The following is a 24,871-nucleotide window of genomic DNA, read 5'->3' as shown; positions in this document are numbered from 1 at the left end:
TTGCAACACCTTAATTGCTTTTTTGTCGTAAATTTGCATTTCATGACACAGTTTCAGCCAAGCTTCTGCTGTCAGACAGATGGCCTCACGTTTGACTCCAGAATACTTTTGTATACAGAGGCGTTCAAGGTCAGCTCAATGACTGTAAGGTGCTCAGGTCCTGTAGCTGCAAAACAAGCCCAAATCATCAGCCCTCCACCTCCGTGTTTGACAGTTGGTATGAGGTGTTTGTGCTGATATGCTGTGTTTGGTTTTCTCCAAACATGCTGCTGTGAATTAGGACCAAACATCTCCTCTTTGGTCTCATCTGTTCCAGACGTCTTGTGGTTTGTTCAGATGTAACTTTACAAACCTAAGCTGAGCTGCCATGTTCTTTTTAGAGAGAAGAGGCTTTCTCCTGCAACCCTTCCAAACAAGCCGCTCTTGTTCAGTCTTTTTCTGATTGTACTGTCATGAACTTTAACATTTAACATGCTAACTGAGGCCTGCAGAGTCTGAGATGTAGCTCTTGGGTTTTTTTAAGTTTCTATGAGCATGGCACAGTCTGACCTTGGGGTGAACTTGAGCATCAGCCCATGGGAAGACTGTCAACTGTCTTCAGTTTACACTTGTGAGTTATCTTTCTCTCTGAAGAATGATGTACTCCAAGTAGTTTGTAAATGGTCTTTTAGCCATTCCCAGATTGATGGGCAGGAACATGTCTTTCCTCCTTGGCATCGTGTTAACACACATCTGAAAAACCTCTGTTTTCATATAGGTACTCATATAGGTGTATATATAGGTGATCTGCTGATGATCAATTACTCAAGTACATTTGATAAGTAGCACCTGGCTGCTACGATTAATCTTTATTACTACGTAAGCTGTAGGAGTGGATGTTTTAGCTTAGTTTTTGTTTAATGTATATGACACAGTGTAATATGTCAAGCATTGTTATCTATCTAAAGTTGTATTTACCACAATATCAGACCCGGTAAAGACTAGGTTGTTTTTTAATGTCCTGATACATTAAACCTTAGAAAGAGGGTTTGCTTCTTTTTTTCATACTGCCACATATGTATCGGTGTGACCTCCACATTGTAATAATGTGTAGCCTGGTAATTTAATCCCCCCTGCCCCTCCAACTGAAATCACTTTTCCTTTGACTGTGTACCCAGGATGAGTTACATTAAATCATGCTCTCAATGAGGTACCATCACAGTCTTAATTTATGCTTTAAGATCAGGAAAACTTTCAGTAGTTTGTAGCAGTAAGCAAATACCATCTTCACAATGTTGACCTCTAAGGCTGTTTGTTTTATCCGTGTTATGACCTCAGTGACTGAGACCTAAAGCTCTGCGTTATTTTCTATAAAAAAAGACCGTGAGTCATCAAGAGGAGGGACCTCCAACTCTGACTGACTCTGACTGGCCTCAGTGCAACTTCGTTTGGTAGAAGGTGGGCTGGTCCTTAGTCAGCTGTTGCACCTCCACTGCAAAAAATATCCTCATGAGCAAGTTGTTTAATCCTTATTTAAGGTTGTACATGACTTTTAATAAAAATAGAAAGCTTAAAAAGTCAATTAGGCTAAACAATAGTCACTAATTTACATCAAATTAAAGAGCTGAACGTTCGTTTTAGTCCTGAAATGTTTTTTTGTTTTTTTTTTAGTGTGCGTGCTCTCCAGATCCTCCCAGCACTTTCCCGTCACTTACACCGTGCTGACCCATCGTCTGGGAGACGTCAGCGTAGTATAAAATCCGCAGCCTCAAGATATTACTTGAGTTTACTTTTAGGGTTTAGTAACTTGGATACTTAGAGATCAGGCGGAACAGCGGGTGACTTTTTGCATAAAGGTGATGCGCGTAATCCAAAAGAGATAAGTTTTAACAAACTTTATTGAGTTATAGGTCCTTAAGTTTGGGTTTGTTTGTTTGTTAGTTTTCTAAGGAAAGGTTCAACTTACTTTTTAAACAAATAATTGATCTGACTCTGAACTCTGGAGATGGCAGAGGGAGACTTTTACACGATGGGAAACCGGCAGCGGTTTCCCAGAGATCCGTTTGGAGAGTCGCCTTTCAGGGATCAGTCTCCTTTCAGGGATCAGCTCGCATCTCGGTTTATAGACGATGAATTTGGGATGCCACCTTTTCCCGATGATCTGGGGATGGACTGGCATGGGTGGGCTCGGCCGGGTCGGCTGAGCGCGCGCCTCAGCCCCTCGCCCTTTGGTAGCGGTATACGCACAGGTTTCCCCGCGCGTCAGTCCATGGGAGGCCCTGTGTACACCAGCAGGTACGGTGAGCCGTCCTCCCGGAGCTCTCCCATCACCACCGGCGGGGAGCCCTGGAAAGTCTGCGTGAACGTCCACAGCTTCAAACCAGAGGAGTTAAACGTGAAGACAAGAGATGGCTTTGTAGAGGTATCAGGTGAGTTGGGAGGTAGTTTCAGAAATCAGTGATCAAAATGTTCTTAACATGACTTTAGAGCTAAGTTTACGGGAGATCTAGACCTAAGTGAAATAACTTTTTACTTCTGATATTTTTGACAGCGTATGATGTCTTAAAGTCAGAATGCACCAAATTGGTAATTCTTCCACAAAAGTAACTTAAAATTAAGACACATTATATAGAATATAAGCATGACTCATACTATGAGTAGTACCATATACTTGTGATAAACATTTATGTTCAGCTCTGCAGCTGCCATCAGCATACTTGGGTCAAGCCATCTATGCTATTTATGGGAAGTTGGTATCCAAAAGTAGAGAAAACATTTTTATTACTTATTTAACAGAAAATGCATTTGTTCTATGTTAAAGAATATAATTTAGGTGAAGTGCCTGAAATCTTTAGCCTTAAAAAAGAGGCAGTTTTTGCGAATCAAAGCTTAAACCACTATGTAGTGTTTGTAATCTGGCTTGTTTAGCACAATGAAAAAACCTCAATCCCAGCATTAATGAGTCTTGATATGGAAGAGCAGGACAGATTTTGAGGACTGTGACTTGCAAGTTGGCAGTCAGATCCTCAAGCTTAGACACCTGTTTCAGATTCTTGGAGAATCACTCCCTCTGCCACTCATGAGCTCGATTTAGATTTAAGGCAAGGCCCGTGACAACAGTCTCTGTTTACAATAAGACGAGCAGCTTGCTGCCACAGAGAAGGTTCTGGAAATGTTGGTTCGCTTTAAGTCAGCTGTGTGCGTGGAGGTTTGCTGGTGTCACTGAGTATGAGAGTCAGTTGTGGAAACTGCTTCCTCCCCTCAAGGTTTTAAAAGACAGATAAATTCCAAGGATGCCCGGAGCTTAAGAGGGCACAGAGGCCAGCACCACCCCTAACCACGCACATGCTCACACACCCATTCAGCTCCGAGTTTTTTATAAACACATTGTCGGTATGCCAGTTGGGTTACTCAATCAGCGCCATGTTGGGGCTGCTTGCTTGTCACAGTGACTCAACCTGCTCTAAAAGTGTGGCAGAGAATGCAGTAAAAGCTTTTTCGAGGTGTCCAGCACATGAGGGAACATATCTCAAACACAGACGCGTGTTAAATGAAAGCTTACTGAGAGGGGCCAAAGATAAGCTGAACATGAATGTACATGGAAATAAGGACTGTGAATGTTATGATACACTGAAATGAAGTGGAACTACTGATCTTTAAGGATGAATTTGGTGTTCTTCTCCATGCAAATTTGCAGTTAAATTAGATGGTCTTGGAATGTGCTCAAGTGAGCAATACATGAGATAAAAACTGAATTAGTGTGACATTCTAAAAGATCTCTTTTCATTCGAGGTGGATGAATGGAACAACATAGCATCTCCCGTCAACACAGCTATTTTCTCTCAAACCATCCTATAAACAGATATCAGCATATAAATATAGTATTTACTACATTTTTATGTACTTTGTATGCAGGTAAACAGTCAGGTGGAGAGTAAAGAAAAAACAATGGTGGTAACGATGGTTAAAATACAGTCTTTACTATCTTTAGTACTATTGGAGCAATTTTTTACTTTGTCTACCCTTTATCCACAAACGAACAATAGAAATAGGTTACTGTAAACAAAGTGAAGATACTGGAGTCTTCCTCTTTCAAGACAAAGAAGAAGTAACATACTTTTACTCAAACTGTAAGAAGTGCATAAATGTAATGAATCTGACTAAGAACAATAGAAACTCCAGTAAACTGTCTCAATGGCTGTCCTATGTGATCGGATTAAACTATAAATGAGGTCATAATTCCCAAATTGGACATAATGCTGTATGAAATAAGTATTGAAACTAGCAAATAAGACCATCAAGGTGTTAAACTGTTCTTGAGTTAAAAAATCTAGTGAGAATGAAAGCAATTTTCCAATAGATCTTTTTGTGACCACATGAGAAAAGAGAAAAATGGGAGAAAAATGCCTCCATACATGTGGGCTAGACTTTACTTATTACCCAAGACTGAAATGAAGACTATCAACATTATTAGTGACCCATGTTCTGCATGTGAGAAATGATGGAATTGCTTTACCTCAGCAGACACACAGTTTAATCTTTAAGATAGATTAAAGTGAATACCTTCACCAGCTCATAGTAAAAATTGTACCAATACATTTGCGAGCCATTAACCGGCCCTATAGGTTTGAACAGAAAGAGAGCCTTATTTGTTACATTTAAACACCTCCTTCATTACACAAGAAACATCTGGAACTTGGTATCAACATTTCATAAGAGCCTTGAAATCACAGAGATGCAACGCCTTGTTCGATGACTGTCTGACCACAACATCATTAGTCATGAAATATCTCAGAGGACCTGTTTTACTTCAGAAGTCATGATGAGGTCTTCATAATCATCTCATGACCTCACCGGTGACCATAGCTCACCCCTCTGCAGAGCGTCCAGAGTCTAGCACTTTCAGCAACCAAAGACGTCACTGCAGGGGTATTGGGTAGCACATACTTGAGCCCAGAGTCCACAAAGGGGTCGACGGGTGGGGCAGGCCACGCTGCTGGCGGTGGAGTTGACATTTAGCAGTCCAGGAGCAGCTGCTAGCAAACTCCAAAGACAAGGAGGACAGAAACAGTGAGGGAGAAGTTGGATTGGGGTGGGGGGCTTTCCAAAATGGGATGTAGGAGAATCATTCCTGGAAACAATTAAAGAAAATTAAAGCAAAAGCTATTTGACATGTTTATTACAAGCCCAAAGCTTACACAGTGCAGGGACTGAGCAATGGAAACAGTGTGTGCCAAGTGAAATGTGCTCTCAGCTTAGTTACATCAACACCTTTTTTATTGACATGCATACATGAGATTTAAAGAGTCACATGTGTTGTGTTTCCACTGTGTGGTCCATAACTGCTTTTATTACTGCACATTGCTGAACTTCAGTTTCCTCTTCTCTCTCTCTAACAGGAAAACATGAAGAGAAACAGGAGGAGGGAGGCATTGTGACAAAGAATTTTACAAAGAAGATACAGTGAGTATGATATATCTGCACTATGCCTTCGTCCAGGCCTGATTTTCATACCGACTGTTTCAGAGTTAATCACTTCTGAATATTGATTTTCTTTTCTTGTCTCATCAGAGTAATGGCTCCATTTGGTGGAGCACTACTTGTTGAGCTGTTATGACCTCTTGAGTGTCTTTCTTAAGCTACTGTCATATCTGTGGTTGAGACAGTGAGATAAAGTATCAGGTTAGATACAAAATACCAGATTTAGCTTTCTCTTGTCAGGTATTTTTCTTCATGCTGTTTGTTTCTTTGTCCCTAAAGAAGCATTTCATGAAACCTGGAAAATACATAGTGCATGTTTCAAAGGGAAGAATCTGCCATATTACCATTGGGGGAGATGTAATTTCAGTGCCCAACAATGTACAAGTTGAATAGATTTACTTTTTTGCTGCCAGTGAGGTGAAAACAAATGATGGCTCTGGATTATTAGGAAATGGGATTCCCTTTGTTTTCAAATGCAGGATTACCTTCAGAAATCTGTCCAAAAAGCTGGAATGGTTCTTTCTGTAGTTTTCTGTATAAAAGCATTATCTGCTGTTGCCCTGCCATTTTCAGACATGAGCTAAAAAAACATTAATCTGTCTGTTAAAGCGACAGACAGTGGACACTTTTATGTTTGTGTTCATGATCGCTTCATTCAGACATACAGTAAAGGAGAGGGCCACAGTTCATGTATGATGCTTTCCACTAAAACTCTTTTTGAGAAATCTAGGTGACATGTTTAGGGTTATGTTGACGGCAGATTTCTGAGAAGAACAGCATTCCTTCAAGGGTTTCTTCTTCAGTTGTACTAGTACCACAGACAGCAACGTTGAACTAACACAACAGCTAAGCGGTGGTTGGGAGTCACCTGTAGACTCCATAAACCTTGGACTTCACTGTCTATCGACTGCTTTGTGTATTATCATCTATTTTTAAGGCTAAAGTTAAGAACTCTCGCATATTTATGCAACATTTTTATTCTTATTTACAGTAGCAGCCAAAAAAGACTTACCAAACTGTGCTGACACAAAGACAGAAACTAGGGTAGTTCCTTCAATAATTCCCTTGATTCTTGTGCTTCCTTACAACAACATGTCATATAAGTCATATAAGCGTGTCAGGTTTGCTGTGGTTATGTAAAATATATTGGAGAGGGATTGAATCAGCTGAAATTATTGTTTGAAATTATTAAGGACCATCTGTGTTATAAAGAACTCTGATTTGGTTCTCGCTGACACATTTTTATAGAACTCACAGTAATGAGGGTTCACCCACTGCCTCCACAGTGTCTGTGGTTTTTTGCTGTGTGAGAGAGCACACGGTGCATTTGGAGCACGACCGAATTATTTACTGTGTGTTTCGCTCTGGCACTATGGGGGGAAAAAAGGTGCCGCAACAAATGGTGGGGCGAAAAACCTCGTTTATCTGATAACTTGGTCTGTTGGATCTCCATTTCAGACGTGCGTTGTTAAAACGTTGAAAAATGTTAAAACATTAAGCAAGACACAGATTGTTACAGAAAAGCACAATAGTGTTCGTGTAGACATGAAGCAATCATGCTTAGATTTTGGAGATCATTACTGAGGCTTCATATTTTTTCAGCCAGATCTTCTGAACTTAAAGCTGTCATGCACTGAAATGAATTCCATTAACTGTTTATTTGATAGTGACAGATGCCTTAACATAGAGAAGTGAATAACAATTATTCACTGCAACGTATCACAGCATTTGTAGCTACTGCTGATTTCCAGTTTCTGTCCCCAGAGGGGCTGCTAAAATAAAACAAATAGTGTTAAACAATTGATTAGACAAACAATCTCCATGGGGGATTATAACGCTGAATAATTCCTTGCTGTTTAATACTTTAACGCTTCCTCTAAATACTGAGTTTGTTTGCTGTCAGGAGCATCAGTAACTTTTCTTTAATACCCGTCTTTCTGCCGTCACTTTACCTCTGAATACAGAGCGATTTGACTTGGTCCATAAAACCTTCATCTACATTTATTTCGACTCATTTGGCAACAACCTGAAAGATACCAGATTGCAGCTTTAAGCGCTCAGAAATTAAAAACTATGTTTTTAATTTTTTTCAATGAATTATCAGTCTTTATATGGTAGTTCAACTTGAGATAAAATAGTTATTTATTAGTAATCAATAACAGCTTTAGTATTTTCTGTCTTTGTTTCTTTTAGTTCCTATTTTTCTGTCCTCTGTAAAAACCTTTGAACTGCTGTTTTAAAAGTTAGCTTTACTTTTTTTTCTTTAATGAATGAATAAGATAATTGTTAAGGACCTGGAAGACGGGCAGGACTTCTAGCCTAGCAGTGAATGTCTTAAACAGATAGGTTTGTTTCTTTCAATTAAAGTTGTATGAGGAAGACTTGTTCATTGTGGCCTACAATAGATCAGGGTTGGAAGTTGCCCAGTTGGGAGAAGCAGGCAATAATAGCCTGGTAGTTAGGCACTGTGTTGCTATGAATGAGGTCGGCAGCAATGCATTTTTTGCCATCTAGAAAGATCAATATCAGTCCAAGAGTTCACTATATTTAGAGTAGAATTACAAACAAAAACAGTAATTTTACCTCACAGAACACACAAGTTACTGTTTTCTTTGTGTGTAGTGTAGCAGGTTATTTAAAATCGAATTTCCACAAAAGCACAAACGAGTTTTGTCAATGGGAGTCTGGTGACTTTGAGTCGAGCACAGACAGATATAGCAGCCTCGCTTTGGAGAGCGGTGTCAGACAGCAAGGTAAAGAAATATTCCTCGTAATTCCATAAATAACAGTGCACATTGCACTTGCAGCAGGCCCCACAAAGATGACGCTTTGGTATGTAGAGTGGGAGTATATTCCAGAAAGTGGTCCTGCTGTAACTCATCCAAACCAAACAGGCAACATAGAAGTTTCCACAACCTGACCATCTCTATGGTTCGGCCCATTTATTTGGGACAGTGGGAAGACCTCAGTGGTGTAAACTGACTCTTCAACCTAGTTATGCTAATTCCTGTTGGCTAACTAGAAAGCAGGTGCCGTGTAGCCCTGCACTGTTCATACAAAATGCAATTTTTTGGAAAGCAATGAGATTAGGTCTGTAACCTGAAGTCAGTGACGGCGGGGGGTATATATAAATAACTGCCCCCGATACATAAATCCACTGACTGTGTAAAATATAGAGATAGCGCAGTAAGCACATTTCTCCTCCTTCAGCCATCTGAAACTATTTATTTTCTACCTTCTTTTTACGAGCCCACTTTTTAAATAGAAAATAAAGTTATATGCCTAACTAAAGCTGTTTTGTTTTTTTTAAAACTTAATCTATCAGAAAAGATCTACTGATACCAACTGTGTTGTGGGTTTATAATGCAGTTCAGCTTAGACATATTGATTTCACAATGCTTGCTACTGACATCATTACCCCAATGTGTAATAAAGCAAAGATATAATCTGAAAACACTATTAAAGTGCTTTTAAAAAGTAAAGAGCTCATTAGAATACACTTGAAATTACTTGATACATTCATTTGAGTCCACTGATTAATTCCTCTAACTGTCCCAAATAAGCTTGGAAAATGTCAGTTATTAACAGAAAATATTCAATACTGAGGGCAAAGGTAACACTAAGAACTCTGGTCATGTTGCTCAGCGGCAACAAAACAACACTTATCTGTGTTTGTGTGTGTGTGTGTGAGACAGCTTGAGTGGTTGCTTACTCTACCTCCTTTCTGTTCTCATGAGATACATAGTACCATTGGACTGAATGTGTGCTCTGTCTGAGTGTGTGGTCTGAGCGTTGGGGGTTATATGTTCCAGACACTCTTGAGGAACATAAACACACAAACTAATGCCTGGTCTCCATGTCTTGTCTCTCTGTGCTTCAGATTCTCATCAGGGGAAAAGCATATTGGACAGTTTTCTGGCTGTTGTGCAAAATCAATGCCTGAGATAAACTGAACTCTTGCCAAAGTTAAATAAACTCCCCGGGCAGGACAGATAAGGTTTCTGCTTGAGTCTCACGTAACAGTCCGCCTGAGTGGTTTGACTTTGTCAGAAGGGGCAAATTTACTTTACAGAAATTGGCTTATTGAGAGAAGGCGAGGCCGCAGTGAGCCGATTAATACTGGCTCACCCCAACTTTAATTACACTCATTAAAAACAACGTTGTTGTTCTTCTTCTTTTTCTCATTCAGTACCACATTGAGTGGCACTTTGTTAGTCTGACTTTGTTTAAAAAAAGACTTACGGAACCACAAGAAAGTTTTCACAAATGAAGTAAAAAAAAAAATCCTAACTAATGGCTGATATAGCAAAAACTTTTATCTCAAACATTTCAGTGGTTCCAAAAAAAACGTAGTGACATTTTTTGTCGCTCAATCATAAGGTCCAAACAAAGTTATTTGAATAAATGATGACGTGAGTCACTACTTGCTGGTTTTGCCACTCAGGAGAGTTGGCACCATCTCCCTCTCAATGATCCTTGCTGTAAAACACATAGCATTAGTGGATGGAAAGGCTCAAATATTTCTTATGCACACTTTCTGTAAACTGTTTGTAATGAAAATAGAAATAATAAAGCTTAATAAGGTTCCTGTCATAATATTTTCAAGAACCTTAGCTAAAATTTCAGCTGATAGATATGTTAGATGTGTTAGGATGCTAACTCTTTATCACAGTCCTGTAGAGGGAAAAGATATGCTAAACACTGTCCCTTTACATGCTAACTTTAGAATTTAGCAACTGGTAGCATGTTCTTTACCCTTGTTTCAGCAATTCATTAAATATATATTACACTACGGTTCTTTTTCAAATTAAATATTTGCGAATTGTTTCCAATGTCACTGTTTGTTGTAGTTCACAAAGGTGGTGTTTGCTTAAACCCTCACAATTTAACCTGTTGGTCTGTGATATTCAAGGTGGTTTTGTGCTAAAAGTGATAACAAAGGTTGCTCTGTTTTTGAGTATATTTAATTATCGTGTCACCCACTGTAAAATCCAATTAGTAAACTTTATTCAAGGAAAGCAAGTAGAAAAAAAGATAAAAATGGATAAATGAATAATGGAAAAAATTATTTGCCTTTTAAAAACTAGGGATTTTAGATTGCAATATATATGTGTATTTACAACCCCATCTGACACTACAATGCCTTTAACATAGCAATTCATCTCTTTGGACCCAAAGTATTTTTTCGGATATTATTCTGTCTAAATTGGATAGACAACAAGCCCACTGTGGGATTGGTTGTATCATTGTTTCACTTTATCTTTTATTCTTATAGTTGCCTTATTTGCCTCATCACATTCTTGTTGAGTTTTTGTATAGTTTCTTTAGTTTTTGGAACAGATTATATTGATTGTGAGAATTGTTGTTGAGTTGGACTTTTAAACTCATAACACACACTGAACGCCTGTATACACAAACGGGCCCGAGGTGATATCTCTGTCTGGCTTCTTCCACGCTGACTTGTTTTTCACAGTGGAGCGGGAAGCAAGTGGAGGGTTCTCGCTAATTAAATAGAGGATAGAACGACAGTCTCCTCCTCTGAACATGGCAGCCACGTGTTTATGTTAACTCCTGAAACACTTGGCTGCTGACGGAGAAAACCTGCAACACCCATATTTGGCCATAATGTCTGACAAAGAACAGAGTTTGTGTCCGTAAGTGTCCCTGCAGCAGCTTTTAGCTTTTCCAACCAAGATTGAAATAAACAGGATGGGAAAACACCAACCTGTACTTTAAGACTCTAAAATATCATTGTTCTTAAATTTTTTTAGAGGTTAAGATAAAATCCTCACACTTTGTAAACTTAGTTGACTTTTTTTGATCAACACTTTGTATCCATCTGCAAGTTTTGGAAGCCAAATATCTTCTATACCGTGTAAAATATAACATTATCAAGCATGAGAAGTGTCCAAAAATTAAGCTAACTAATATAGAGCTCCAGTCTTCCTGTACTGAAAAGGAAATATAATATACAGCACTGGAAATGTACAGGTGCTAAACTTCTACAGACAGACTTAAGGAAAGGAATCTCATTAACTGGAAACAGTGTTCACTTTTGGAAACAAGGAGGGATCCTGAGTTTAGAATCAGTGTTAGTATGGGAGGACAAAGAGTCCCAGTCTCCCATGGAGATACGGCACCAAAATCACCCACTGGAGGCTGTTCACGGGGAGTGACAAAGTTTCAATAAAAACTCCCTGCATTTAACAGTGTTTGCACTGCATGACCTCCAAGCAGGTTCTGAACTGTTTCTCTTGGCAGTTTCTTCTCACTGCTCTTCGCATTTTATGACCCACACATGTCTTGTTCTGAGCACTCGAAGCTTCTTAAAGAATCTTTGTCACATACACTTTTTCTTCCAAACTGCATTGAAATAATATGCTTCGTCTCATCTCACTTCCCCTCTCCTCCGTGTCATCAGGATCCCCACGGATGTGGACCCCCTGACAGTCTTCGCCTCCTTGTCCCCTGAGGGCGTCCTCATCATCGAGGCTCGGCAGACGCCACCATACTACCTTGTCAGCGGCGAGGGCCCCCAGGGAGGAGAAATGCAGTCAGTGGAAGCCCCCAAGCCCCAAGAGGCGCCTTCGGTCTAAACTAACACACCGTCTTGCATATGAAATGCCTGGCCTTCAGCTTCATGTTGTGTGACACTTGGGATTAAAATGAGTAAAATATCTAAAGGGAGGAGTCCTATTGATGCTCATAATAAAGTTGCACAAGAGCACTGTAGGATTCAATTGGGTTTCAGTCCTCTTTAAGAACAACAATTATCATTATCAATCAATTTAACTTTTTTTTACTCAGATTTTTTACTATAAAATGTCAGAAAACTTTAGTTGATATTGTCAACCAAGGCCACCATCTAAACAGGGAAAATATCTATTTTGCATTTGCAAACAGTACGCTGTAATCACTAAACACAGACTTTGCAACATACAAAAATAGATGTTGTTAGAAGTATGATCGTGGTTTTCTAAGGGTTTATTATTTCTTTCACATCCAATCAACTACAACATTAAAATCACAAGAAGTTAAAGTGAGTTAAATGAAGTAATGGCTGATTTGTGTACATTGTTCTCACTGTGGACCCAGTTCGGAGCACAGGAATCGTACAGTAAAAAAAAAAAAACATAAAACACTGAACTGAAGTTCAGAGAGAACGTCTTTTTATACAATTTATTGTTGATCCATTACACAGTCAGACACATGACAGAAGTGCAACAAAACCACAATAACAGACGGTGAGGATGTAGGTACAAAAGGATCACATCCTGACATAACTGCTGTTATGCACACCATGTTAAAGAGCATGCATTAGATGTTTATGCCTCTGTGAAAAAGATTTTGACTTTACTCATTAGCAGTGGCCCTAATTACCCACGACTGTGTTATGAGGGGTTATGGACCGCCTAATTTATTGATTACATTGATTACAAATGCAAAGTAGGGGTGGTGTTTAAATCAGGTTTGAAGCAAACAGTTTGTGTCATGTTAAAAGTCAATAAACAGCATGTTAGTTTATACATTTTTATTAATATGGAATTAATTTAGTGGAACAGTCTTTAACAAATGTGCCTTTATTTATTTGTGTGTGTTAAATTCCTGGTAGGTGTTTAAGTTAATGAATGTCAAACTGACAAGATTGTTATATAGCAATTCATCCTGAGGGTTCACTCTCTACTGAAGCCACAAAATGCTTTGGTGGAGGGTGAATTGTCTTTATTAATACTGTATTCTACCAAATGTTATTGTAAATATGCTTTAATATGTGACAATGAGTATTAATCTGAAGTGTTCCACATTTTGAAATATGGTTTGAATTTTTTTTTTCTATTTGAGCATTAAGGAAGACGGTTGCATGACTGACTTGTTTGCCTAAGATGTTTGTGTCCTGCCGTCTTTCCTGTTGATGTCTTTGTATTGACAGATGCAATAAAAATGTCCAGCCAATCTTGCAGCGGGTCTTAACATCTGTGTCTTTCATTGAAAACCATGCAACTCACGGGCCTGGTTCCAGGGATCCAGAGAGCCTGTGGTGTTATTGTTGGATAACAGAAGGAATTGGGCGGGCAGCTTAGCAGAGGGCTTAGTGCCGGCTGAGATTGGCACCGCTGCATACTGGCTGCAGGATGGACCGAACTCATTGAGGCAGCCCTGCCAGAGCAATTGAATGCCAGTGTAAAAACTGGGGCAGTTCCATTGCATGTTGTGTGATGCACAATAATGTAATCCTCTCTGTGTATTGGAATCGAGAGGGATGATCAGTGAGAATTTAAAAAGTTTCCAAACTGGAGTCATGCTGTGGAAATGACAAAGGGCTTGCTTCACTTTGGCTTTGCAATGACTTTATGTGAGCTGCTGTACTTACTGCTATTAGATTATATGTGTGCACTACAGTTATGCTGTTGCCATGGCAATGGCGATATTGGAATCAAGGCTGTTTTTCTTTGGTTGAGTTATTCATGTAGAGGAGACAAATGCACAGCTGAGCAAGTATATGGAATCTGATTAACGTCAGAACCATTTATCTGAAATAGCTGGATAAGAAGTCATGTTTTTATTTAGCAATAATGCAGTTTCAACGGGTTGCTGTGGATGTGATTCTTACAAGTGGGATCACTCTTTGCAAATTCATACATAGGTAACCTCGATTTTAAGACTGTGAGGATATAAAAGAATGTAGTGATTAAAAACACATGGCAAATTTTTTAATGCTAGTGCTTTATTGGAGCTCCAAAGATAGCGTGGTTACATGGATGTTTTAGCTTCTGACTAAAATGCCTCTGTAGAACTGATGCAGGGCAAGCTACGCAGGCTGATGTGCTTCTGTTTACTCAATGTGCTCTTGCTTTATGTCAGCAGCCTCCAGCGTCTGGCTCTGGACCGCGCTTGGAGGACTTCTGCCCAGCTCCTGCTCCTCAGCTCTCGCTCTCTGTTCTTGAATCACTCCATCCACAACTTCTTTGTGTTGAGGCTGGATGGCTGTGCTTGAGCCTTCTTCGCTTTCCAGAGATTCATGGTGCTCAGAAGGTTTTTGCAGACTCTCTGCGCTCTCATCATCTGCGGGCACTGAGGGATGGGACTCTCCAGCAGGTGTTTCACGGGTTTCCTCCTCCTGCTCAATCCCAACGGTGGCGCTGACAGGTTGGGCCTGATCACCACTGACCTCTAATTGTGACCCTTCGCCTTGATCCTCTTGTTTTACTTCCTGCTCCTCTGCACCGTCAATCTCCACCTGCATTTTTATATGAACATGCAAAAAAAGATGATAAGATTGGATTCACTTGGCATATATTGTTTAGAAACTATCTTAAAAATGTCCAGTTTAATGGAGTGATTTAATATGACGTTAAATGTGTCTCTGTTAAAACTGTTCAGTTGTGCCCCCTGGCAAGATTTATAAATGGGGCCCATGTTGGTAGTAAATGGGCTGAAAAATCTACCCCATATGCAATTATTGAGAGGTTCTATATTGGCCAGTTGTTAAATACCTGTACAGATCTATACAGAATTACAATGCCCTGTATTTGTCTTCCCATTCATTTGCTGACCCAAAGTGGCCCCAATGTTGTTGCCAATTTCAAGGTTATTTATTGTTTCTTTTTAGTCCTGCAGTTCTCTTAACAAAGTAAACAGATCAGATCTTAATGTAACCCTTGTTCCAAGTCTTTAGCCTAATTCAAAATAACCAAATGCTGCAGAATGACATTGGAAGAATGTTATTGATACTGTCTTCTAACTCAAGCAAGAAACCAAACTAGCATATCTACTAACATTTGTTTAAATGTAAATGAACCTCCCACTGGTGATCACCTTTATTGGAATGGGGATGGCAGCAGGAACAGAGGTTTCAGGAACTGGAGCTTCCACAGTCAGCATACCAGCCACAGAAAGTTTGGACACAATTTTGGTAGCATCCACCTCAGCAGGGAGCCTGAAAATGATACAGTGTTATTTACAATATCTCTACAGACATTGATCCATTACACAGTCAGATACATGACTCTACTGTGCAAATATTGAAATAAATGTTTGTATAATCAGTGGAATTTTAGAGACTGAATTCTGTCAAAAACAGTGAGTGGTGTGTGTTTTGCTGCTGACTGGTGCATATGAAAGCTTTAAATATGCACATCACATTATCTGCAGGTTAATGTCACTGTTCTCTTTGCCTACCTATATTTCCTTGTAAAACATCTGGCAATAAATCCATGCTCGTCAGGCTTTTCCTCGTGCTTCCCTGAGGATAGATTAATGTTTATGGGGAAGAATGTGAGGACACAGAGGAATCAAGAAACACAGAGAAACCACTCAACGCAGAAATTAATTTCTACCACAGAGCTGTGATTTTAATTTCCCAAAGCACATTATTTAAGCAGCTTTCTAATTTCATAACATTCAGCTTTCTCTCCACCAGTGTTTAATTTATAGTTTTCTTTTCCCTGAGCTGAGAGAAAAGTTTATCTAGATCATTCTGCTACTCTCTTAGATAATAACATTAGATAGACAACATTATTAATAATTTACCAAGACTAGAAAGTGTCCTGTGTGTCAAAGTAATCAACAGTGTTAATAAAGAGAAACTGTTTTGGAACTGTTTGATCAACAGATCTGTACCTCCAACTTCCAGAAATCCATCTCTGACACAGAGAAAAATCTCTGCAGGGGAGAAGTGAGCCACATCCATGCTGACCCTCCATTTACTAATCCTCAGATTGGAGTGAGGCGTCGACTCGGAGATGTAGGGCACAAACAGTGGAGCGGGTATGTAGCCTGGCCAGAACCAGGCAGCCAAACTCCTCTGGAGCCGGTCCACATCCATCCACCGAGGGTCCCCTTGCTCCAAGAAAGGGGGCAGGCCAACATCCTGATTGAAAAGCCTGCTGGACTGCCACCATTTTCTCACTGGATACCAAGAAGCGTCCCTGTCCTCCTTCCCACATGACACCTCTGTTTTGGCCTGTTCGCTCATATTTCAAGAAGCAGAAAACAATCAAATCAACAGCCCTCTCTTGAACACAGTCTAAAAGTTCTGCGTGGACTTTTGGGGTTGACCCCCTGATATTCTAGCAGTTGAAGTCTTCTTAATGAACAAGTGGATGATGAAATTTGACAAACCTCAGTGTGGTGAGGCAGAGATATCTCAGAGGGGCTTTATATAGTGCGCCTCTCTGCTTTAGCACTTATTAAGCACTCATGTCGATCCCATGAGAAGGGTGTGCAGGCATGGGGTGATGGGTGTGGAGGGGAGGCTGTTACCTCTTGCTGGCCCGAAGACGATAGAAGCCTAATTAGTCATATTTATAACTTTTAAAGGCGTGATGGCAAATAGCAAGCAGTTGGCCGTGGCTGGTTGTGTTTAAACTGTAGAATCTGTTTTCCGAAGACCGTTCTTCTCACATCCCAGTGAACTCTACTCTGTCAGCGATGACTGGGCTCCTCAGTGTTGTCATGAGTCAGTCACACAGCCTCTTCCCCCCTGAGTTTCACCCCTCAAAGGACACTGTGGCAGCAGTTTGTCTGAAGCATGAAATACAACAGCTTGAGGCTTAAAAGAAGACAAAATGCTTCTTTTTTTAGTTGGTGGCAGTGTTAGTAGTGTGTGTATGAGTATGTGCTGAATGCACAACGTTGCCTTTCACCCCATTTTCTCCTTTTCTGCGCAGTTTCTAAAGGATTATTATTGGTCCTTCTTTTATCAAGTGTGACAGACTTGTCAGTGGTTCATTTTTTGGAGCTGTGTGCCCTGAGATTCTGGCATACTGTCCATTGGAGCACAACACAGATTGAACAGATGTTTCTGACACTTTGTATGATGCCTCATCTGCACATTGCAGATTAGCCATGGGAAACACAGTGAGAGGTTAAATTGAGATCCTTTTGCAGCTGCTGGAATTGCCTGAAAATTTGAAGCCTCCGTTTCAAATCTTGTTCAAGATTTCCATTTCTTCTAAGATCATTCTAGTATGAAAACAGTATCTGCATGGGAGGGGGCTAAAAAGACATTTCACAGCTATTAGCAAAGATGAAAGGAGGGGGGACACATTTTTGTACAATAATTGTGAAATTTCTGGCTATTCCTCCATCAAGGTTAAAGCATAGGAACGGTGTGTAATCATTGTTGTTTGTCTGGCTGCCTGCCTGCAAGATACCAGAAAAAAACACACCAGGCTATTTTTCTTTCAACATGGTGGAGCAGGATGAAAATGTTGTTGTCGAATTACATCCTCTTTTAAAATGTGCAAAATTGTGGAGTATGTACTCTCTAGGTACTTTTTTCAAATTTTATAATGGATTCTTGTGATAATCAGGGATTTTTTCTTGGACGTTCTTTAAAGGAAACAGATCAATTAAAAACAGATTATTCTAGAGCTTATCCTGGCCATGCTTTTCTTGCTATGAAGATATAAATCTCCTCTCTGCTATTTACAGTGAAGACTTTCTGATATCTAAAAAGATAAAGTTGAACTATCTGCTGATTGTCTCTTCAAAAAAATCAGGTAGTAAATGTACCAATTTGTATTCCAAAAACCAATTTTTCCTCTTATCTTCTTTTCTCTCATGTCAGCTTTTCTTTGTGCTTGGTAAGGTTATTCTTTTCTGGACTTATGCTGCAAGTGTGTAGGTGTGCAGATGTATGTCGCAGAAAACAGCTTTTAAACACTTGCTGTCAATGCATGTGCAGGTTTCAGCCAAACGCTAGCGGCTGATTTGGTTGATTACTTCCTATTTTCTTCTCTCTCTGGTTGTTAATTAGTGGCAGAGGGTCGAGTTGATCCAGCTCAGCAGGGTAAACTCTAGTATCTCTGTTTCTTTGTCTTCATTGTGAAGTAGATAATTGGAGTGTAATGTTTATAATCAGCAGGATGACTTTTCTACCTTGAACTCAATGCTGCATGGACTAGAAAGGAGACGTGGAGCCTGAACAGGTAGATTAATGGACCAATTGTACAGAGATGGAAAAATTATTATTGATTTTGAAATATCACCCAAGTTAATTTACTATGATTGATCATACACATTCTGGCAAAACTATAACTCTGGTTAACTTCAGCTATCATAATCACACAATTTAGGGTCTAACTAGTGGTTTGAAAACATATCATTCTATCTCTTTAGGTAGTTCTGAATAAAACATATTAGTGTAGCCAAGAAGAAACATTTACTGTCCATCAAGTTAATTTGCATCCTATACTGTATTGAAAATGTTGCAGCACTTGTTGCAGAATAAGCACAAGTGACTCGTTGTTCCTTCAATGGTTTCAGTTCAACCAAACAGAGTTTAATGTGTAATCACAGATGTTAATATTTGTAGTATAAGATTAAAGATATTTCAATTGTTTATATCATCTTTGTTGAACTGATCATTTTAAATGCTCCTAGCAAAAATGTCCCTAACATTGATGGAAGGATGACACTGCAACAATCCGAAATTAATACAAAAATATATGAATAACTCAATAAGTACCCACGCTAATAACTTCTACTAAAATAAAGAAATGAGATCAAAATTTTCTATTTGATTAAACTTTTTATTTTATTGTACATTTATCTATGTCTTTAAATCTACACAGAATTTATTTATCCATTATCCCTACTAGGCATTCTACTTCTATTCATTTGCCTGAACTTATTTATTAGTGCATTGTTTGGTCATGTTGCAATGTAAGTTTTAATTGAATCATTCTACATTTATAGATTCATTTATTTCTGTCTCATTTACCCTTTTGCACCTTTAAACCCTTTTACCCTTTTTTCTTTTCTCAAAGCCTCTTTATTTCTGTTTTCTATTTTGGTTTTACACTCCTGTACGCATTTTTGTGTCCTTTTGTAGATGGGGTGAGGCCGGAAGTGGGGAAAGGTAAGGACGCTAATGGAGAGCGTACCTTGCGGTACGAGCCTTAAAGCAGTCCGTCGTGCACCACAACTTTTTGTTCTTACTCTATAAAGAAGAGTTATGCTTTAAGATGAACAATTAGTCACTAAAAGAACACAAACTGTCCCAATCCGTTCTTTAAACGAGGTATTTGTATCTGGCAGTTTGACAGGAAGTATCGTTTTTGCCATTTCCGTTTTTTCCGCCATTTTGTGAAATCCCTGCACCCTGATGATGATTGGTAAGGATACAAACTGTCAATTTTCTGTTAGGCTTTTGACTGTTTTTAGTTGTGTGTGTGCCCTGTTGCTTATTGTACTATAGTGTGCAGTGGAATGACAGATAGACTTCTTCTTGGCGTGTAAATGTCTATTTGTTACCCATATTAACTGGTTTGAATTGTTGTTAAAGGTGTCAATGATGTTGAGATTCGGTGACCTGGTCTTTAAGTGTTTTAGGTGGAATTTGCGTATAGGCCCAGAATGCTGGCTGGAATCTGTGTGTGGAAGCTTTTTCACTGTATTTTCTAGCTTATTGCTCGCAGCTTCTATGAATGAATTGGCTGGGTTTTTTCATTGTGAATTTGCTCTCTTTTCTTTGCTGATGACATTAATATTGAATGTTGGATATAATCCTCTATGCTGTCAGTCATGTATTCATGTCTCTCCAATTAGTTTCTGTAACTGCTCACACAAGTGTTTCATATTCAGCCAAATCACTCAGTTCCTCTCAATGCAGTGTTTCTCAATTCTGGTCCTCATGACCCACCGCCCTTCATGTTTTCGATGTTTCCCTCCTCCACCACACCTGATTCAAATGATCAGCTCCTCATCAAGCTCTGCAGTGGCCTGATAAGGAGCCATTCATTTGAATCAGATGGTGGTGGAGGAGGGAAACATGGAAAACATGAAGGGCGGTGGGTCATGAGGACCGGAATTGAGAAATACTGTCTCAATGAAAGGTTACTGTCACCGTGAAGATGAGGCGATAACCCTGAGTGACAACATTACATAGCCCTATTGACACAATTAGGTTTTTCAAGGCCATCTTTAGTCACTGGAGGCCTTGGTCTTCTGTACCCCATCATGTAATTCTAATAATATTCTCAGTGGTCTGATGTATGTGGACACATTTTTCCACTTTAATTTGAACACTAAGCGAAACTTTGGCATCTTTCCCTACTGTTCTGAATGTGACCTTAACAGAAGGAAACAGTTAGAGGTTGGATATGGATCCATATGGATGTTTATAACCAAACGAGTTATCCTTAATATGGGACAGCAACATAGGAAAAGTAAGGGATTGCAGTCCGTAATGAGCATAAGTATGGTCAAATTTATTATGATGCATATTTCTAGTAAGGAGACTGAAAGACATAGATGAGCCCCCCTCCCTCTGCAAACACATCATCACCAAATCATTTTGATGTTTTGAATCAGGATTAACTTCAAAGATCTCTGGCAGTTTATTTATCTCACCTCAAATAAAAAGCTTCTCATTTGAAAGATCTCAAACTCTCTCTTTCTCTCTGCTAACCTTTTTTTTCCCCCTCATTTCTGATTCATCCCATCTGGCAGCTGCTAAATATCAGCAAGTCTTGTTGGTCGCTCCTGTTTTCTTCCATTGAACTACTAAAAAACCTTCTCTGGTGATATTTTTATATGTTTCTGTGACTGTCATTTCTTTCATTTCATGGCAGTGCTTCTATCTGTCATCAGTCTGCCCCCACTTTTCACAGGCTTCACAGAGTAGTCTCATCCACACCTGTCACTTCATCTCCTTTTAATGGACATTTTCTCGCTCAGATCACGAGAACATTTCGGACTTGCAGTCAAATGATGGGAAACGCACACGGAGAGCTACGTTTATTTTCAAACTACGCCAGTGTGGGTTTTAGTTTGAGAGGATCTTGGAGTTGGTTTTAAAGGTCCGTTGGGCAGAGTCGGTTTTCCTAATCAGTAACACAGATGCCATCTCTGATCCCTCAGAGGCAGCTTACATAATAAAAAAAAAACACATTTGATGTTAGACTTTGTCATAGACGATCACGGGCACCTGTGCTTGTGGGAGGGCTCAGCAGAAGCCAGTCACTCCGAATCACAAGGCTTCAAACAGCCCGCCGTGGATCCATGGGAAAGTAGCTGCTAATGCATCAAGGCAGATGAAGTGTCAAATGGCTGGTTTGTTCCAGTGGACACTTCATTCATCATAGTTATTGTGAGACTGGCCCTGTTGCCAAAGCAGGCCGTCTGGCCGACGAATAGAAGGACGTGGTCAGTATCAAAAGTGACACATCAGAGTGGCGCGGCTTATCTATGGAAATGTTTTTTTGTAAGCCTTTTTTACAAGTTATTTCAGCCAGCGACGAGTCAAATAACACAGAGTGACGCTTGGACTAAGATCTAATGTAAAATAATGTTGCTGCTCTAATAGATTTATTCGCTGAATTGATTTAACCATGTAATGGCTTCTTCCAATCCATTGTCTGTGTGATCAGTGTACAAGAAGTGTACTCTACACAACCAGCCAATCTCATCTCCTGCTCTGTGTTATTTCATTTGCAATGCTTTTGAGTCAGCCCTCTATGGTGCTTTTAAGTTAAATACAATACAAACAACATCTCAGTGTGTGTTTGTCCTGAGTGTCCCTGGAAATACACTTGACAGCTCATTTCTAAAAGAACCAATTTTTCAACGATGGGCATTTTATGCGTGCGTTCATTTTGTGTACATACAACATTCTTATGCTGAGATCTCTATTCCCTGACCCCACTGAAGTGGCATAGAGGCAGCAGCAGTGTCCCGCTTTGACTGGAAAGAGCTTTGCAGCAAATGAGCTCATCCATCAGCAGACCCGTGTGTGGACAAGGGGATGGTGAGGAGGAGGAGAGGGGGGGGAGGGGGGGGGGGGGGGGGGGGGTGAGGAGGAAGATGAGGAGGAGACGGTGGTGTGGTGCAGGGGCCAAAACAGAGGCAGGACTGCTCAGAGAAGCCTCACAGTGAAATGTGATGGCTGTGGCATTTCCACGCCCTGCAACTCTTGTCCTGTCCTGTCCTGTCCTTTGAATGTTACAGTTTGAAAGCTTGAACTCGGATTGTTCCATGTCGGGGTCATCTGAAGATTGGCCTGAAGATTGTGTGTATCGGGCCATGACATTTAGGAAAGAGGCATTTTTAATTGTATTAACAACAAACAATTCAGTTTCCTCTAACCAGTCACACTATTCATTGAATAAATGTCACTATTCTTTATTCTGAAGTAAATCAACTTTTTTAAAACTGAAAAAAGCTTGTGGGTTTGGAAAAGTTTCACTTTAGAGCATGAGTGATCTGTCTGGCATCAGGGATCAGTTTTGCGTGGTATCTAAAATAAGAGTAACAGTATGGGATTTCTATCTGTTTCTAAATATTGCAGATTTGCTAATCGCCCAGAAGCTGCGGTTAATCTGCTATTTCGTTCCATGCTACACTCTGTCATGACACGAGCTCGACGACGCATCATGCAGACAATTTCCTGCTGCTGCAATTCTGCCATTTTCACTTGTTTCGTTCCATTGCCTTTAACGTTTTTGGCCATCAATACTGTTCAGGTCTGTTGTGGTTTTTACGTGACCGGACCAGTTTCGATTTGATCAACAGCTCACTCCAAGCTACATTCCTGTTGGTTGATTAGTAGGCTGTATCAGCAGTCGCACCCCAGGACGATCATCCTAAATTTCCGACACTGTCAGAAATGTGTCGCTTGCTACAATCGACTGGCGTTTCAATGACAGCCCTCCCTAAAACTAAAAAACTCTCCTTTAGCATCTGTTTTACTCCACAATGGACAAAAAAAATCAAAAGGAAGACCATGCTCTGTGACTATAAACTAGTGGCTGAAACAGTAAACTCATGAGAATGTTATAAAATGTTTCCTGAGTGAACAAATAAAATAAGATGAATGGTTATTGCCTCATAGACCTCCACAGTAAACTTCATGTTTCAACCAGAGAATTCACCCCCTGCTGTCCATTAGAAAGAATGCAGGTTTATGGCAGTCAGACAAGGAGGCTCCATCATTTTCATCAGTTTCTGGTAGAAAAGTAATTAACAATAAAGCTGGTTCGGATTCTGAACATGTATCCTAGTATCCTACTTAAACCTACTGGAGTTAGCAGGACACGGCAATAGCAGCTAATCTTAAAGACGATGAAGAGACTGTAATTGATTTCTCACACTTTTGCTCATGTTTTTAAAAGCCCAAAGTAATACAGTTAATAATGTGCTGCTTCAGGATGCAGGATGCCTTGCCGAGCTGCATATTGAATGCCTTTGGGTAACAGCTGGCTGTTAAAGATTTTAGTAAAATAAATGTAGTTGTACAGCATATTGGTATGGAACATTTAACATCACAGAATTATACCATAAACTGTGTTGTCACATTAACATGTTATTTCTTGTACTTCAATTGAAGGGCTCTGACTATTCTCTAATCTATTCATAGACTAAGTCAGATAGCTGAGCGCTCCATTAACAGCAACCCCCCAGATTCCACAGGAAGAAGGAAGGAAGGTGAGACTGCTGAACACTAAGCCAGTCCGTTTAGCTGACCTCACGCTCTGTTATCTGAGTTACACAGCTAAAAACACTGGTTTATCTTGCATAAGAATGCTTTTCTTAAACTCCTTGCAGTTAATTATGTAGCGATTAATTGGCCGATTAGCTGCCATTTCCATAAGAGATGTCACAATTTTACACTTGGCCTGATGCCAGATTTGCTTGTACAGTGGCTGCATGGGGATGCAGCCGAGCTCTAGAGAAACTCAGAAGACAAAAGGACAACGGCTTTTTCCACCTTTCCTTATCAGCTGCTTTCGTCCACTTTTCTTTGTCCAGTTTGTTGTATCCAGGCTAGAAAAAGAAGAGCCAAACATTTCCACAAGGAAGCATCTGGGCCAGGCTCGGTTAGAGTTACAGTAAAATCAACCCTGTCTGTTTTATTGTTTCAGGAGACAGTGGTTGGGAAAAAAAACAAAAAAGACAGGGAGTCCTGGCACTGAAAAAGCTGTGGCATTTGATCAGGTCTGAGTCTGTTTGTGTGGATGTGTGCAACCCCCTAACCCCACCATAGGGCGTAGAGACAACATCCTCTGGGGCCAGCCAAGGGTACCTCCGCCCGGCTGACATTTCTGACAGCCTCTGATAGAGCCCAGAGTGCTGAATTATTCATACAGGTGTTACAGGGAAAGGTTGCCATTTTCACAGGAGAAACAGACCCTCAGCTGAATTGTGACTGTTTATCCCAGCAAGTGAATACAGTTGTAATGATTTGGGGCTGTGATGGCTTTTAGGCCAAATGGCAGCTCACAGGTAGAAAGTTTATGCACCTCACTGATTTTCCAGCCAGAGCAAAACCTCTAAAACTTAATCATCCTGGCTTTGTTTTCTTGGGTGGACAGTTTAATGGGAACATTAGACACATCGTTGTTTCCCAGCAGTTCTAAATGTCATAACAGCCCATTCAAGGTAAAAAGATATCAGGAGTGTCTGCCGC

The 24,871-nt window shown here is 40.0% G+C and overlaps 2 protein-coding genes across 3 annotated transcripts in view; one reads left to right on the top strand and one right to left on the bottom strand.

Annotated features, from left to right (window-relative positions):
- The window catches only part of hspb8 (heat shock protein b8), a 480,000-nt gene extending 466,582 nt beyond the window's left edge, over positions 1-13,418 (top strand). Inside the window, exons 1-4 of one of the 2 annotated variants that reach the window (XM_072387437.1) lie at positions 1,687-1,835; positions 1,921-2,408; positions 5,379-5,442; positions 11,882-13,418. In XM_072387437.1, coding sequence (XP_072243538.1) covers positions 1,985-2,408; positions 5,379-5,442; positions 11,882-12,056 — 663 coding nt within the window. In that variant the 5' untranslated portion in view covers positions 1,687-1,835; positions 1,921-1,984 and the 3' untranslated portion in view covers positions 12,057-13,418. Of the gene's footprint in view, positions 1-1,686; positions 1,836-1,889; positions 2,409-5,378; positions 5,443-11,881 lie in introns of those variants that run through there. The other variant, XM_072387436.1, reaches the window with a different exon arrangement.
- Positions 13,419-14,293: 875 nt separating this feature from the next.
- LOC140308988 (heat shock protein beta-1) lies at positions 14,294-16,595 on the bottom strand. The gene is made up of 4 exons (XM_072386832.1): positions 16,081-16,595; positions 15,640-15,703; positions 15,277-15,397; positions 14,294-14,698 (listed from the first exon to the last, which is right to left on the bottom strand). Exons 1-4 carry the CDS (start codon positions 16,433-16,435, stop codon positions 14,294-14,296), a joined length of 945 nt encoding a protein of 314 aa, XP_072242933.1. The 5' UTR covers positions 16,436-16,595.
- Between the last annotated feature and the right edge of the window lie 8,276 nt (positions 16,596-24,871).

This window comes from Leuresthes tenuis, unplaced genomic scaffold (assembly GCF_036924035.1).
Source record: "Leuresthes tenuis unplaced genomic scaffold, fLeuTen1.0.hap1 SCAF_6, whole genome shotgun sequence".
In the NCBI taxonomy this organism is placed as follows: domain Eukaryota; kingdom Metazoa; phylum Chordata; class Actinopteri; order Atheriniformes; family Atherinopsidae; genus Leuresthes; species Leuresthes tenuis.
This window is presented reverse-complemented; position numbering and strand designations above follow the sequence as displayed.

Excerpts from the sequence above, each read along its gene's own strand:
- LOC140308988 (XM_072386832.1), bottom strand. The coding sequence starts at position 16,435 with ATGAGCGAACAGGCCAAAACAGAGGTGTCATGTGGGAAGGAGGACAGG. Across the intron at positions 15,398-15,639 it reads TGTTTTACAAGGAAATATAG|GCTCCCTGCTGAGGTGGATG; the intron begins GTAGGCAAAGAG and ends TATCATTTTCAG. Across the intron at positions 14,699-15,276 it reads CCATCCCCATTCCAATAAAG|GTGGAGATTGACGGTGCAGA; the intron begins GTGATCACCAGT and ends ATAAAAATGCAG.